Genomic DNA, 17,536 nt, shown 5'->3' on the forward strand with positions numbered 1-17,536 from the left:
TAATAAATGTATATACTTAACCCCATATTCACATGGGAAAATTTAGTCTCAAAGAAATTAACTTGACTAGTTCATAAGTAGAAGAGCCAGGATTTCAATTTAGGTCTTTAGAGTACATACTCTTACTCACTACCATGGCCTTTAAAAAGTAAAGGTCATCTGTACAGGACTAAAGCCCAGGAAACTGCTGATAGTTCAGTGCCATAATGACTCATCTACTGCTGTAGTATCAAAGCCTCAGAAAAGTTAACGTTTGAAATCTTCATAGACTTAAATAGCATGTAAATACCTTGTGGTGCATGTACCTAAATCAGAGTTCTCACGTGTTGTTCTCTCTCACGGAAGGACTAAATATGAGAAATAGAAGAGGGATAATCTAGGCATAAATAAATACAGTGGACAAAGTACACCGTTTTTGGAAAGGTGATTTTAGTATCTTATAAAAACATGAGGATAAATACACAGAAAGAACTGTCAGCAAATTGTGACCCTTTGAGAAAAATGTTTCTTTTTTTGTTTGTTTTGGGGCAGGGAGTTAATTTAACTGATTGACTGAGTGATTTTTTTATGGAGGTACCGAGGATTGAGCCCAGGACCTCGTGCATGCTAAGCTTGCACTCTACCACTTGAGCTGTGCCCTACCCCCCACAAGAGAAAAATGTTCCTTTTTGTTGTTGTTATCTTCTAAATGCAGTCAGTTCTCTGAAGTGTCCATTGTTGCAGGAATGATGAAATGGCAATAATTGTTTTAACTTGTTGGTATCCACTCTACCAGAAGGCAAAGAATCAGGTGCTTCTCTGTTTACATAAATAAGACTTACGGAATTTTTTTTCATGTAGTACAGTAATATTTTAGTTTCTCAAAAAGTAAAATCTTTGCTAATTAAAGAAATTCATCTGATCTAGTCTATTTCAAAGATGTACTTGTTACCTACAGAACAAAAAGTAATGTGGGCAGCCTTTTCAAAAAAACATTCTTTTATCTCCTAGCACCTTTTGTAAAAATTTTTTTCAGAGAATAGCAGAATTTTTGCTTAATAATTGATATTCTGTTCACCATCTTCCCCTTCTTTCTCCTCTATCCTTACCCCTATCCCAGTGCTGTTTCAAAGGTTCAGTTTGGGGATTAGCATATTTTATAGAAAATGAATTACTTGCCTGTTGGACAACTATTAATTCTGTCATGTGTGTCAGGCACTGGGTTAAGACTTGGGATACTATAATGAACCAAAAAATAGGTAAGGTCACTCATGAAATTTATGGTCTAGTGAAAGAGATGGACATGAAATAAATAATCACATCCATATATGTCAGGTTTTTATTTTGAAAGGCACTGTGAACCCTAGTGTGTGGTGTTACTAAAGAGCCTAGTGGGAGGATTAACCTGGAAGGTTGAAGTCAGTGTGAGGGGTCAGGAGAGGCGGGAGTTCTGGTTGTGGCAAGAAATGATTGACTCAGTTGGTAGATGTGTGCTTTTGGAGCTTAAAGAAGAAGTCTGGGCAGGAGATAGAAATTTGTGAATTGTGTGCCAGTAGGTAATTAATTGAAATTGTTGGCTAAGGTGAGATGATTTAGGGAGAATGCAGACAGTGAGCCTTTGCTCACTGAGGGATCTAGGACTGCTTTGAGGAATGCTAGTGTTTAATAAACAGCTAAAGTAGAATGGAGAAGGAGACAGAGGTGGAAGTCGGATAAATAGGAGGAAAACTAGAATACAGTGTTAAATATTTCAGGAGGAGAGAGTATATTTCAAGGAGTATTAAACAAAATCCAAACTGTCCTTACCATGGCTTACAAGGAAGAACCTGCATGTTCTGATGCCTTCCCACCTCTTGGACCTCATCTCTTACCATTCATCTTGCTGCTGGCCTACTTCTGTTCTTTACGCATGTCAGGCTTTTTCCTACCTCAGGACCTGTGTGCTTCCTGCTCCCTTTGCTGGAATGTCCTTCCCCCCATTCAGATGTCTTCTTGTCAGAGAAGAGAAGCCAGCTTTCCACTCCCCTTAGCAGGATTATCGTCGGACTCTATCGAACTTTGAATCTCCTTATACAATTAAGATTAAATTTGCTTGGGCCTCAGGTTCAGTTCTAAATCAGATATTTAGGACATGTTAAAGAAAACTAATTTTGCAGAAATGTTTTGCAATAATGGTAAAGAATAAATATTTAGATTTTAGACTGCATCCTTGCTAAGGCATCTTGACGAGAATTGATGAAATGGTATGAGTTACTTCTCTGTAAACCCTTCCACCAAGTGTTCTGTTGGAGGATAGAGGAAAAGAGGAAAGCTAAAAAGGAGATGCCCAGAGTCTATTCCGTTAGGCAAGTAGAAATAATGAATGACAAATATGTCACAATACTGATAATCCAGTTGCTACAAAGCAGGAGTAAAATAGATGATTATTTTCTGGATGATGGGAATGGATACCACTTGACAAAGACTGTTTTAAAAGCCAGTTTAAAGCTGTCTGTGAGTTCACTTGAGTTCAATGAATGTTTCCTGAATGACAGTAGGGAAGTGATAGGAGGTGGGAGTGGGAGCTTTAGGGAAAGTTGCTGATCCACCTTATGCTGAATAAGTTCTCCTCTAGCTAGAGAACGGTATTTCTTCTGTTCCTTCAAAATACAAAAATTAGCTCTTAAATTTCAGGGCCAGAAGGAATAAATGATCAAGCAATCAGTGACCATTTTATAGTAATCCGCTTGCCAATTTAGGGCTTTATAAATCTCCACACAAGGGAGAAAATGACCTTTGTAGAACCTTTTTTTGGTGACTTTTTATTTTTAAAAAGCCATTTTTGTAGCTATCTTGGTTGTTGTGTTTTGAATGTACTTTTATTATCTTAACCATCAACTCCAAGCTCATGGACTTTCCTTATATAGCTTTCTTCTCTTTGTAATTTGGCACAAGAATAAGTCTTAGTGCTTAGTGTTTTCTTTTTCTGCTGGTCTCTTCTCATAGCAGTACTGGCCTTTCACCTGGTTTTGTATCTTATTTTAGAAATGGCCTTGTTCTCAGATCTTATTTTAACTCTTGGTTGGGCCAGACATTGCTGCAAATGACTTTCATGTATGTGGAAGACAGAGAAAAAGAAGATATCAGCAAGAGTGATTTCATGTGGACCATGAAACAAAATTACTGTAAAGGGTACTAGAGAGTAATGCCAAACTGCCCCCATCTCCCACTCATGTGAGAATTCAAAGACCAGAAAGGCTAAATGACTTGCTAAAAGTTGCAAAATATTGATTAAAATTTATCTTCTCATTATTTGCATGAAGGCAGCATATCCTAGAGAGCTGTTACTTTAACACATAAAACAAACAAGCTATTCGTAAGGAAGGGAAATCTACAAAACTACTTAACCCCAGTTATCTTTGAGAAAGTGATGGGATAGAGGGGGGTGGTATATTCCAAATTTTTCTCTCTGATTTACTGGGTTTGTCCATGTTCAGCTATGAGCATCATTATTTTCATATCATAATTAAGGCTGTGACCATTAGAGTCAGATCTACATTTGAATCTGGCCTCCAACACTTATTAGGCTATGACTCTGACTTTTTCAGAAAGCTTCTTAACCTCTCTGAACTTCAGTTTCTTAGCCTGAAAAATAGAAGTAACAATACATACTTTATTGAGTTAGTGATAAAGAAGTTAACTATAAGATTCTCACGTCTAACGCCTGGCCTGCAAGGAGCACTTGCTAATGGTAGCTACTATTACTACCACCACCACCACTATTACTACTACTATGACTGCTATCACTGCTTTATAATAGAACACTGGATGCTGACATCTGGTGATCTTTATTGCATAGTTTAAACACTGACCTACTTAAAGACTAGATGCAGCAAACTTGTGGTTGCCAGAGGGGAGGCGGGTGGGAAGGGACAGACTGGGAGTTTGAAGTTTGTAGATACTGACAGGCATATGTAGAATAGATAAACAAGATTATACTGTATAGCACAGGGAAATATCTACAAGATCTTGTGGTAGCTCACAGCAAAAAAGAATGCGACAATGAATATATGTGTGTTCATGTATAACTGAAACATAGTGCTGTACACTGGAAATTGACAACATAGTAAACTGACTATAACTCTAAAAAAAATTTTTTTAATGAAAACAAATACAAAAAAAAACAGACTAGATGCTGAATTAGGCAATTTTTCAACATATCTTCCAGCTCATTTTTTCTTTCTGTTAATTCACTGTGGCCATTGGTTTTTACTTACTCTGTTAGAATAATATGTAAGTTTTGGGTATCTTGATTAGAACCTGATCCTTACTATAATTAAAATAAAAATCCCTGATCCTCTTCTATGTTTTATACTAGGGAGCTTACCCTGTATTGCTGGAGAAAATCATTAACCACTGTTAAATAAAAATACCTGTTGCTACTTGTGTTGGAGCCCTCTTTGTAGAATTATCATATGAGAAGCAGATGTCCTTGACTTGAATCTGTAGTTCTTTTTAGATGCCGCTATTTTATCGGTACCTAGTACTTTAATACATATAATGTGTCTCTTTGAAACAGCAATCCCATTAGCCTTCCTTGTAGTTCATGATAACTACGCATTTCTTGGAAGTTTCCCTCAGAGCCTCCAAAGTAAATTTCACTTATGCCACCCAGATTCTATTTATGCCCTGGAAAATCCCAATAAAATATCCTTTGTTGTTAGTGAATATCTGTATATACTATTTCTTATGATGCAGTACCAAAAAATAATGTCATTTTATTTATTTAGATATCCTATTGCCATCCTACCTAGAAATGGCATTGTCACAGATTAGAAACTTAAAGCCTTATAATTTTTGGATTTATTGTTTGGGACCGACCTAGATTGTTTGACCCATTTTAGTTACTGAGTAACAGCCACAGTAAAATAACATGAGTATTTTTCTGTGTATTATTTGTAATGTTACTGTTTGTGAGGATGTTGTGCTTTTCCAGTTCACAACTAAGGAAGCCTATCATCATCATTACTCACTCATTCGTCTTCAGCACCTGTTTTATCTTATGCACGGGAGATGCAAAGATGAATAAAATATGATTCCTGCTCTGGAAAATGTCATAGTTTATTGAGGGAGAAGGTTATGAAATACATAATTATATTTCCAAGTGGTACGTTCTATATAATAGATATATAAACAAAGTGTTACAGTCATATGAAGGAGGGAACATTAAATTTGATAAGGTTACAAAGAGAAAGTAACATTTGAGCCAAGTCTTGAAGGATGGATGGGAATTTGGCATTTGGAAAGATATCGGGGAGCAGGGGACAGGCATGCAGGGAGAGGACAGCCAAGCAAAGGCTTAAAGGCATTTAAGGAGAGTGTCCTCAGTGTGCTGGAGGAAATGCTTTTTTGAGGGAAGGTGGAGTCAAAGTAAGGAGTTTGAATTTTATCCTTTTAGCAAGGGGAATCATTGAAGATTTAAAGATTCGGACTGATATAATCAGATTTGAGTTTGAAAACTTACAGTAGTTTGGGGCTGGAGGAAGAAAAACAGATGGCAGACACGAGTTTACACTGAGACAATATCTGTGGAGATAAAGGAGAGTCTCTAGATTTGAGAGAGATTTCCTAGGTATAAACAGTCTATTTCTGTAATCCACATGATAGGGGAAATGTGTGGGCAGTGGGGGAAGAGTGGGGATCTGGTTTGTGTGTTGAGATGGGTTAACTGAGATTAACAGCTGGGGGAAACATAAAAAGAAAAGCAAAATTGTTCATTACTTTGTTTTCTGTTTGTTTTGGGGAACTGGGCCACAGTTTTCATTTTGCACAAAGTAGGTTCAGTGTTTTCAGGAACATTCTAGCAGGCAAGTCTAGACCTGAATCTTGGGAGAAAGGTTACCATAGTAATATTTTTGAGTTCTTACTGTTTATTTTTCCATTAAAAACTAAAATTCTCAGAGGTTAACTGATCATGGTCTCTGGAAGGTGGCTGTAGAACCAAAACATAAATTCCTAAGCTTCTTACCAACTAGCCCTTAACTGAAATGGCCTTAAAAAATAAATAAGTTTCATGATTTCCACTGTAATTGTTTTACTGTTTCATTTCCCAGAGTATCTTTACTTAAAAAGACAACAAAACAAACAAAAAAACTGATATGTGTATCCATAATCCATATGTTTTCTGCACTGTTTCCTGATCTTAATGTTTTCTGACTGATGACAGACGAGGAGTGTTCAGAACAACAGCCCAGAAGCCCCAACCTCTTGTTTTGTTCTAGCAAACCTTAAAATTCAAAGATTACATGGGCCTCAGAAAATATTCATTACTTCATATATGCTTGATCTAATCTTAGGGGTTGCCCTGTTTCCATGTGAGGGAGACACTGAGTGTTACAGAATGAAGGTGTCGTGACTGCTTCTCTGCAGGAATTTTAAAATGAGGGGTTTTTTTTTTTTCCATTTATGTTGTGAGTTCTAGTCCTTTTTGAAAACCATAGAATAAAGTAGACAGTTCTTCAAAATCCACCCACCCCCAAATGTCAGCAGTCATTCAGCATTGATTGAAACTCATAGGCGATTGTGGAGGACTTGAGTAGGCCTCGGGCAAGGCAAATCACCAAACACATCTGATGCTCTTTTTCACGTATCTAGAAAATGATTAGCATGCCTTATCCACATGAAATTACGGTTTTAACGGTTACTAACTAGATTCTCTATGTGGCTTCTTGGGCTGTGGTGCTTTTCCTTTACTTTGTTCTCAGTTGCTGTTTCAGGCAGCCACAGTAGAGTGCACCCGGAGTGGTTATAATTCTATATTTAGTAAGCTGTAGGGTTTGTAAAGCATTTGCAAATTCCTTTGGGATAAAATGGTTTCTATAAATGTAACATTTTTAATGAAACTATTATTATCACCCATTAAAGAACTACAGCAGCTAATACATGTGAATTTGCAAATAAGAGAAGCACAAAATTTTTTTCTTAAGAGCTCACTGAATGTTTTAAATACTTAAAATTAACCATGTAAATCTTATTTTTATACCTTTAATCTTGAATTGCAGAGCTTTTACTCAAGTGTTTACCTTTGGCCCAACATTTCGAGCAGAGAATTCTCAGAGCCGGAGACACCTGGCAGAGTTTTATATGGTAGAAGCAGAGATTTCCTTTCTTGAGAATCTTCAAGATCTCATGCAGGTAGGTACACAAGTTTTAGAATACTTTCTAAATATCAGACATATGTGACATTAAAATGCTTCTGTATACATTTTTAGCTTGGACATCTGTGCCTTAGAGGTGTTTATAGACTGAAGAAGATGGAGAACTACTTAATTTAATAAACGTCTACTAAATGATGTTAGTGTCATAGTTTAAAGTACAAGAGTCAAACAGATGTAAGTTCATATCCAAACCCTACCATTAACTTTGTTATGATGTTACCTAACTTGAATGATCTTCAGCTTCCTCAACTATAAAATGAGAATAATAGTAGTTATTTCATTAGGTTATTGTGAGAAGTAAATGAAATAATGTATATAATGTAAAGCACCTAGTATAAGGTCTGGCACAAAGCAGGCTTGATAAATAGTAGCTCTTGTTATTTGCTAGGCACATAAATAACACATCCTGATGGTAAGAGAAACGTTTCTCTAGCTGTGTTATTAGACAGCATCCACAGAGCTGCCAGAGCTCTGGCTCAGGAGGTGACACTGGAGAGGTGGTCAAGAGTCAGATCATGAAAGAAAGACTTTGTGTTTAAATGCCATGATAAGTTTGAACTCAATCCAAAAGATGAAGGAGAAAGAGTTCTCAGCTGGGAAAGGCCATGGTCAGAGTTACATTTCAGAAGTATCTCTCTAGCAGCAATATGAAGAATGATTTAGAGGAAGATGAAAATGGGGATGGGAGCCTTTTCAGGAGGCTGCAGCCATAATCCAGCTAAAGCATGCAAACTCTGAAGCTAGATGGACCAGGGTTTGATGTTTAGCACCTTCATTTACTGGCTCTGTGACCTTGGACAAGGGACTTAATTTCTCTGAGCCTCAGTTTCCTCATCTATAAAATAGAAATAATAATTTCTACTTCATAAGGTAGTTCAGAGAATTAGACATATTGTGTGTGTGTGTGTGTGTGTGTGTGTGGCATTTAGAATAGTTCATGACACTTAGTAAGTACCCAGAAACTGTTAATTGTTATTATGGATTCTCTATCTGGTACCATTTTGGTTAATATCTTAGTTTGGATTTCTCATTACAAAATATCTATTTTAGCAATTTTCATCAACTCTTACTTTATTCATTTCTACTCTCATTCACACAGTAAATTACCCAGTTCTACTTAAAACATCAGTTATACTTCCAAATAGAATGGATTCACAATTTTATTATCCTATTTTAGGGTGTATTCCCTAGTAAATAAACCTAAAGCAGATATCTGTGTGTAGGGTATTATTGGAGAATGCTCTTGAGAAAAACATCTGTAAAGAAAGAAAGAAAACAGCATTGGGCAGAAGGAAAAGTTGAACTGTGATGCATTTACAAACAGAGGGCTTAGCTAGTTCTGTGAGGAACTTTGGAGCTGGAATGGTTCTTTATAGTTGTCCCATAGGAAGGCAAGTGGCTCCCCACATCAACCAGTCACTGGACATGGACTAGCCTGGGAAGGGGTATAACCTTGGGTAAGACAGTGCACTTGGCCCGGGCAGTTCCTGAAGAGGGACCCAACTATGAGCCATCAGCAGTTGATTTTCCCAGCAGCTAAAATTCTTGGTTCCGAAGGAGTGTTCTGGCAACACAGTGCACTATTCACTTATATATACCCCTTTAACATCTCCCACTGGTTTCTCTGGGTCAGTGTCCCTCGGGGGGGCGCTTCTGGTTGTCCCCACTAGGGAGTGGGTGGAGGAGTAGGGAAGACTGGTTCCTACTGGCATCTAGTGGGCAAAGGCAACGGATGCTGTTCAGCATCCTACAGTGCACAACCTCCTCTCCCTCAGCAAAGAATTATCTGGCCAAAAACGTCAATAGTAACACCGATGAGAAACCCTTTTCTAGATTTAGGGATTCAGAATCTGAGCCTCAAAGCATCAGTAAAATTCCTTACTCAGCTTTCAGTGTGAGCCCACCACTAATTCTAAACTGTTCCTTCACTCAGGCAATGGGAGAGCTGTGAGGAGTGGAACCACACTCTTTACCTCCTGTCTCTGCCTTCACCTTGTCTCCACTGCCCCAGCATAATACCAGAGGGAAAGGTTGTAAAGACAATACATAGACTATGTTAGAATTTATTAAACATAATCTTTGCTCTATTCTATATTTACATATAATACATATGTATTCTATAATTACATAATTCTCATTTATTTGGTACTCCACTGAGTGGTGCTCTGGGTATATACTGCTAAATGGTTTAATTAACTGAAATGTGAACTTTTTCCTAAAGATAGAAGAAAAAATTATGCTCCCCCTGAAAGTAATCTCCTGCTTCTCTTAATCTTCTCCCTTTGATTAATTAAATTCTGTGGAAATTATTCATCTTGATGAGACCAGTCTCAAATATTAAATCAGAATTTGTAACAAAGGATTTTTTTCTTCTCATGAGGCATAAGCAGTTAAATATTACTATTTTAGTGCTATCGAGTAATATATTTTTTAAAACATCTGGGGGTTATGCTAACTCTTCTGTTAGGTTTCTGTTTTCTTCAGATATATTTATAGAGCATGATGTAAAATTTAAGTTAGAAAAGCCAGTGATTTTCTTCTTCAGGTGGAAATGCACTGCTCCTTAAAGACCCTGTTTAATAGTCCCAGTGGTCAGTGTTCACCTTACAGCTGAATATGTTGAGTCCCTCAACAGTGCAAGCATACTATCCAGTCTACCTGTTCTTTTTCCCTCCCAATATGCGTTGGCTTTTTTTTAGTGATTGAAGGATATAACCCTTCAGAAATCATTCAGGTACTTAGTGATCTCCTTATCACTGCTAGATTGAAGGTGATATAGCCTCAAGTAAAAGATCTTTAGCCTCCTTTTCCTCTTCTTTCATCAAGTTATTCCTTATTTCTCTACAAAATAGTATGTATAATGTAAAAAATGTAAAATATGTATAAAAAGAAATATAAAAATATTTTATATATGTAAATAAATCTATATGGTTTCTTTTGATAATTAAGTGCTTTCCTCTATCTTTCATACTAACTCTGACACTTAAGCCCCCACTGTGTTTCCAGGCTTGATAGGGTATCCAGTGATTAAAAAAAAAAGAAGCAGAGGATCCCTGCCTCTGGGGCAACCTGTACTTAACCAATGTATGTATCTTTATGAGGACACATTCTGAGATCACAATGATCTCACTGCCTTCAAAACAGAAATTTTAGTTTTGATTAAAAATATTTTAGGAATATTTTCCTTTCCAATTTTTTCTTCTAAGAAGTTTTTCCAATGAGACTTTTATAGACGCGCATGATAGAATGAATTCTTATGTACTGATTTGTGTTATATAATTTGTTATTTTTTACTCTATACCTTGCAAAGCAAAAAGGTATATATTTAGATGTAGCTTTATTTCTCATTGCTTCTCCAATCCTAAAGTTTACTTTCATTTACCAGTGACTGAATGAAGCACTTTTCAAAATGGCCTACTCTTCACAACAGCTGATACTTATTGTGAGCTTCTCTTCACTGGGCACTAAGCTATGTCTTGTACATGGATTACCTCATTTAACTATCACAACAACCCTGTAAGCTAGGAAATGTTACTGTCCTGATTCTATAAGTGAGTATACTGAAATTTAGAGAGGCGTCGATTTGCTTTAGCTGTTCATTTGACAGCCCACTTCAGGGTCAGTACTGAAACTGTTAACAGAAGATTTAGACTTTTTTCTTTCCTTTTTTTACACCCTCTAAGAAGAAGTTGTGATGCCTCCTCTAATCAATCTGGAAAACCAAATTAACTTGCTCCAGTATATTCAGGAAGTAAGAGGCCTAATGGATTTACAGCTGCTCAGACCTGGAGAGCAGTCCTTACAGGGCCCTAAACAGGTGTTTCATGTAGCTTACATGTCGGGTAATTCTCTGTCATTTCTCTTAGGTAATGGAGGGCCTCTTTAAGACTACAACAATGACAGTTCTGTCAAATTGTCCTGAAGATGTTGAACTGTGTCACAAGTTCATAGCTCCTGGCCAAAAGGTAACTAGCTTTGTGGATAAAGCCTTTTAAATATGTTTATTACATGTAATGAATATAATTACATTTAATAAATTTTCTTTTTCTCTTTTCTTAACAAGGACAGATTAGAACATATGCTAAAAAACAACTTTCTAATGTAAGTAGATATTATACTTTCTCTGAACTTTTTTCATACTTTATCATTGTATTTATCACACTGTATTAAGTTTTGTATGTATATCTGCTTATCACATTCCCTAGACTCAAAGAAAAGCCATGTTTTAATTATTTTTAGAGCACTTATGTCTGGTTTATGGTTGATAAGCAATGTTTCATGAATAAATCAATGAATAAATCATAAGAAAATAAATGAACATAGTAATTATTAACTGTATTACTGCAATTCAAACTATTTAGTAATCAAAATCTGGCTTGATTAAAAAATAAGCTTGTAAGATACCTGTAATGGCTGCCTCTCAGTTTTCCTCTATTTCACTCTTCTTTCTTTTCCTTCTATACCTTCATTTGCTAAAATCTGAAAATATATTCTGAACTGTTTTTTTAGCCATATTTTGTAAACCTCAAGATTTGTCTTTGATATAAAGCACATAAATTATTGCTTCATTTCCACTATCATCCTATTCAAGTAGAACTTGATATTGGACTGCCTGTTTATTCCACTAACCATATTAATCGGATAGACTGTTCTTTTCACAGTTTATTATAAAACAGATGCATATTTGATATAAAAAAATAAGCAACCTCTTATACATAGTACAAACAACTTACATAAGACTTGTATTCAGCATATTTACAGAGGAAGTGAGGTTGATCCTCAGAAGAACAGAAGATTGTCTCTGAACATAAGTTAGTATCATTTTTCACTTGCCATCTTAGATTTAGGGAATTTTTGTTCTAAGAGAGAATAAAAAATTTAACCTGTCCTTGAGGAGGAGAATAAAAAAAACTGGGCAGACTTGACTGAGCTGCGAAAATCATGTATCAGACTAGACCTTCAGGCTACAAGTTAAAAGCAATGAGTCGTTGAGCCTGAGCCAATAGCAAGGCAGCAGCTGTGGGATCAGAAGAGGAGGAGACAGTCAGGAGCCCTACGATAGAGAACTGAAGGGCAATGAAGTACAGGTGAAGGCTTTTTAGATTTTTTCTTTCACTTAAATGTATATTGAAGATTTACTATGTGCCAGGCATTGTTCTAGAACCTGAAAACTATCTTAAAGCAGTGAATAAAGCAGATAAAATTCCATGTCTTCATTGAGCTTATATTTCTAGTGGAGGTAATAATAGACAAGAAACACAATAAATAAATGAAACATGTAGTCTGTGAAAATGAGTAATAACTTAGGGGAAAAGACCCAGAGAAGAGAAAGATAAGAGAAGGCAAAGGAAAATGAGGAGATAGAAATTTTAGATAGTGTGTCAGGGAAGATCTCACTATTTTTGGGTGGCGATCTAAAGGAAGTACAGTAAGAGAACTACCTATATGGGTAAGTGGGAAAAGAATATTCTAGGCAGAGGGAATAGCAAGTGCAAAGACCCTGAGGTTGGAGTGTGCCTGCTGTATAGTGAGGAGTGAATGACAGAAGAGAATAATAGAACATGAAGTAAGAAAGGAGAGGGGAGGTGGGGAAATCATGTGGGACATTGTAGGTCACTGTAAGGAGTCTGGATGGGGAAGCCATCGAAGGGTTCTGTGCAGAGAGCCCACGGGATCTGGATTGGATTTAACAGGATCACTGCTGTTTGTTGGGAATAGGCTGTAGGTGGGACAAGAGCAAGCGCAGGAGAACAAGCAGGAAACTGCTCCAGTCATCTGAGGGAAAGTGTGTGGTGATTTGAACCCAGTGTTAGTCAGGGTTCTCCAGGGAAACAAGACCAACAGAATGTGTATATAGAGAGAAAGATTTATTTTAAGGAATTAGTTCACACAGCTGTGGAGGCTGGGCAAGTTCAAAATCTGATGTAGGAGCCCAGCAGGTCCTAGAGACTCAGGGAAGAGCTTCAGTTCAAGTCCAAAGGCAGTCTGCTGGCAAAATTCCATCTTTCTTGAAGGAGACCAGTCTTTGTCTAGTAAGGCCTCCAGCTGATTGAATGTGGCCCACCCATGTTTTGGTGGGTAATCTGCTTTACTTGGGGTCCACTGATTTCAGTGTTTACTCATCCGAAAAAACACCTTCTTGGAAATGTTGTGAATGTTTGCCCGAATATCTGGGTACTGCAGCCCAGCCAGCTTAACACATAAAATTAACCATCACAGACCAGGGTGGTGGCAATGGAGATAGAGAAATTGTCCTATTCTGGATATATTGTAAAGATAGAGCATACAAGATTTTCTGAAAGTGGGAAAGAGAGAGAAGAGTCAAGGGTGACTTGAAGGTCTTTGTCTTACACAGCTGTAAAAATGGAGTTGCTGTTATCGGAGATGGGGGAAGCCATAGAGTAGCAGAGGGTTTGTGGGGAGAAAGTGGGTGATACCAGGCTTGTCATCACCAGGTGTCATGTTAAGACTGACATACTTTTCAGACATCCAGTTTTAGATGTTGGGTAGGCAGTTTGAGTGCACAGATCTGGAGTCTCCAGGAGAGTTCTGAACATAAACGTGTTGATAAAAGTTGTAATTAAGTAGATAAGGAAAGAAGTAATTTGGGCGCCCCAGTGAATCTGTGTTGGTAACAGAAAACTAGGGAGACCTTAAGGAAAATTACCCAACTCTTATCTAAGGAATAAGATCTAAGATGGAGGGGGGTGGAATATCCATCTTTTATTGAATATTTGCTATGTGCCAGACAGAGGGAAAGTTTACAAACATTGTAGTTCACTGTTATCTTCACAGCAACTCTGTGGGTAGTTACTATTGCCATTCTATAGATGACGAATCAACTCAAAGAGATTAGACAAGTAAAAGATGAGATGGGGATTCAAACTCATACTTACCTGATTTCAAAGCTCATATGCTTTCAACCAGTATGCTTCATGTGTTCGAAAGAGCGCTGGAATTAATGCTAGAGCACTTGTAGCTCCACTCCGATCTTGACGTATCATGTAACAGTCCATTCCTGTAAAGCAGTGAGATTGGGAATGACCTCATGGGCTGTGCCATCTCAGTCATGGCCATCACCATCATCCATTCTGCACAGCACAGATCCTGATTGTGGTTTAAATTTACATGTGTGGATTCTTGTTTAGTGTTTATCAACTCTGTGTGGTCAGGGGCTTGTTTATTTTACATTATTACCCCCAGTGCTTAGCACACTGCCTCTAATAGGAACTCAGTAAATATTTATTAAATAACTGAGTGAATGAGTAAATGACATTTGAGTAACCCTGAGGGTGAAGGTATTCTCCTTTAAACTAGGTCCTCTCCCTGAGGTTTTCTCCTAACTCTGTCACTGTTTACTTTATGCTCTGCGTATAGTGAACTATAAGAGGACTTGAATTCTAATCCTGGCTCTACCGCTTATTAACCATTGATGAATGAATTCATATTTTTCAACAAATATATATTAACTCCCTACTATGAGTTAGGCACTGAGCTAGTCACTGAGGATTTAGGAGTGAAGATGAGCATGGATTGGTTCTTTTCTTGAGTTTAAAATATAGAGAAAAAGATGAATAGTTAAATATTTGCATGAATAATTATTTACTTACAACTATGAACTTGATAAATAGTAAATCTTTAACCTTTCTGAGCTTGTTTCCTCATCTATAAAGTGATAACTTGTCTGTCTTATTTTGTTAAAAGGATCAAATGACCATGCTGCTTAAGCAGTTTGTCAGACTAGACAACTTGAAAACCTGAGGCAGAACTACAAAACATCTCAAACTTCTGTTTAAAATATTATGAAATCCTTTTAAATGCATTGTTGACTTCACTAGAACATAAGAGAATTTCCAGGACCTAGAAACAAAGAGGGAACTGAACACCAGAGGGCATACATAAATTGCACGATGCTGAGGATTCTCAAGGTAGAGGGTACCAGAGATGGAGGCAGGGTTTGCCAGTCTTTGAAACCAGAGATTTTAACAGCCTTGAGAGGATATGAGAGTAGACCTAGCATGATGAATTAGAATCAGGATGCTTCCCGAAGTACACGTATACACACACACACAAACACACACAAGATACTGTGTGACTTACATTCTTTTGAATAGATTTCATCATATTCTTGAATACTTAAATTGTTTTATATGAAAATATATTATTTAAAGGATTTGTGTAGTAATTGAATTTAGCCTTTATCAAGAAGAACTAGAACTCAGTTATTTTATGTTTCCTTTTGTAGTATTAAGGTTTTTAAAATATAGAAGATTTGCCTTTCATTTATCTGTGTGAATTTTAGGCAAAGAATACTGGTAATGGTCTCTGTAACTTAGCAGCTGTACTCCACAGTTTCAGAATAGTTTTCTTCATTCAACAACAGAAAATTTGAAATATGAAGCTAGTTTGATAGTGTATCATGCAGTACCACAGTGTCTTCTCCATTCCTCAAAGCACTTTGCAGATAGTTTCTGGGAACAAGAAGAAATATTATTCCCTATGCATAACAAGAGAAACTAGTAAAGAGAATTGATGAAGGCCGTTAAGGATATCCAGTATCAGAACTGCAATTTGATCTTGAAAGTTCTGCTTCATCTTAAGGTGTGGGAGGAGTAGGGCAGAATATCCAGAGTAACAAGAGATATTTAGACATGGGAGTCATTTTTTCTTAATAATGTAGCAGTAGCATATCAATGGTACAGAATTCTAGTGCTTCTTATATTTCTCAGTATAAGAAGTAGATCATATCAAGTAATTGATGGAACAAAACAATGGAACATCTTAAGCAGAAAGGAACTTTAGACAATATAATGTAATCTCCCTATCTTACAAATAACAGATAATTTTTTAATGTTTTTATTTTTAGATTTTTCTATAAATTACAAAAATTTTAGGATGCTTTAAGTGAGGTGAAGTGATTTGCACAGCTAGTAAGTGGTAGAGTCAAAGGGAGAACCCAGAGCCCATTGTCTTTTGTTCTGATAGAACTTATGTTTGAAACTCCAAGGGAGTTAGGCATTCTCTCAGCAGTTAGAAGCTTAGACTCTGGAGTCAGCACATCAGGGTTTACTACTGACTACATGAGTGATTTTTAGCAAGTTACTGATCCTCTGTAACCTTCAGTTTCCCTTTTGTAAAATGCTCATTCAAAAATTATTACTATCAACACCAACACCATTTTTACCTTAGAAATGATCTGTTATTTAATACTAGATTTTAGTTTTCATCTTAGGAAAAAAACTCACTCAAAACATAAATTTGGGGGCTTTATTTGTACTATATGATACAACTCTTTCTAGTTATAGATGTGAACTTTATTTTTGCTTCAGAGAGTAAGTTTTTGTTGGGTAAATTATTTTTTTAGTTCAAAATCCTTCAGAAAGTTTGTAGATTTTTGTTTTTAATTATGCAGAATAGTGTCGCGGAGGCTACAGAGCAACTGATGTTTTCATATACTACTGATAGGCATAAATTGGTATAACCCTGTAAAAGGGAGACAGTATCTTTGGCAGTCTTTCAAAATTATAAAAACTGCAAATGCTAATACCCTTGTATCCAACAATTCCGTTTTTCCCGTGTATAGAATTAGTATGTAAGAGCATAAAATAGCTATATGTCGTCATGATTTATAATAGTGAGAGATTGGAAGCAGCTGAAATACCCATTGAGAGGTGACTGGTTCAGCTAATTAGGGCACATCCACAAAATGGAATATTATGTGATAGTTCAAAAAGTGGAGAATTCTTTATATACTGATGTGTAAAGATCTGCAAGGTATATTATTGTGTAAAAAAATAGAAAAGTGTGTATGATATATATGCTGTGGCTGCCATCTATAAAAAAGGGAGATCGAATATTAATATTTGCTTATGAATGCATAAAGGACGTACAAAAACCAACAACAGTGATTGTGTGTGAGGAGAGGAACTAGGTAGCTACAGGACAGGGATCCAAGGAAGAGGTATATTCTCTTATTCATCTTGATTTTTTTTTAACTGTGTGCATATATTACCTACTCAAACTGTTAAAATTAAACCAAAGTCTTGATTTGGCTTGCTTGAGGCATGGTGGGTTTTTGTTTGTTTTTTTTTTTACTGAGGTAACCAATAATATTTTTCCTAAGCAATCTTCAATACTAGAATATATTACAAAGCCCTTAGCATGGCCTGAAAGAGTTCCTAGGATCTGACCTCTGACTGCCTTTCCTGGCTGGTTTCCTGGCATTCTCCCCCTTGCCGCATACAGTCACATTGACTTGTTTGTTCCTTGAATGAGCCAAACTGTTCTGCACTGCAGGCTTTTGTACTCCCTGTTCCTTTTGCCTGGAATACTTTCCCTCAGATGCTTATGTGGCTCATTTC

At 36.7% G+C, this 17,536-nt stretch overlaps 1 protein-coding gene across 10 annotated transcripts in view; it reads left to right on the forward strand.

Annotated features, from left to right (window-relative positions):
* NARS2 (asparaginyl-tRNA synthetase 2, mitochondrial) overlaps positions 1-17,536 on the forward strand; it is a 137,909-nt gene that overhangs the window by 90,111 nt on the left and 30,262 nt on the right. For 9 of the 10 annotated variants that reach the window (XR_012076495.1, XM_072969108.1, XM_072969110.1 and 6 more), the window contains exons 7-9: positions 7,020-7,152; positions 11,042-11,140; positions 11,239-11,276. Coding sequence is in view for 9 of the 10 variants with exons in the window: in XM_072969108.1 (XP_072825209.1) it covers positions 7,020-7,152; positions 11,042-11,140; positions 11,239-11,276 (270 nt within the window). In the remaining variant the exon portion in view is untranslated. The remainder of the gene's footprint in view (positions 1-7,019; positions 7,153-11,041; positions 11,141-11,238; positions 11,277-17,536) is intronic. The other variant, XM_072969112.1, reaches the window with a different exon arrangement.

Source organism: Vicugna pacos, chromosome 10 (assembly GCF_048564905.1).
Source record: "Vicugna pacos chromosome 10, VicPac4, whole genome shotgun sequence".
NCBI classification, from domain to species: domain Eukaryota; kingdom Metazoa; phylum Chordata; class Mammalia; order Artiodactyla; family Camelidae; genus Vicugna; species Vicugna pacos.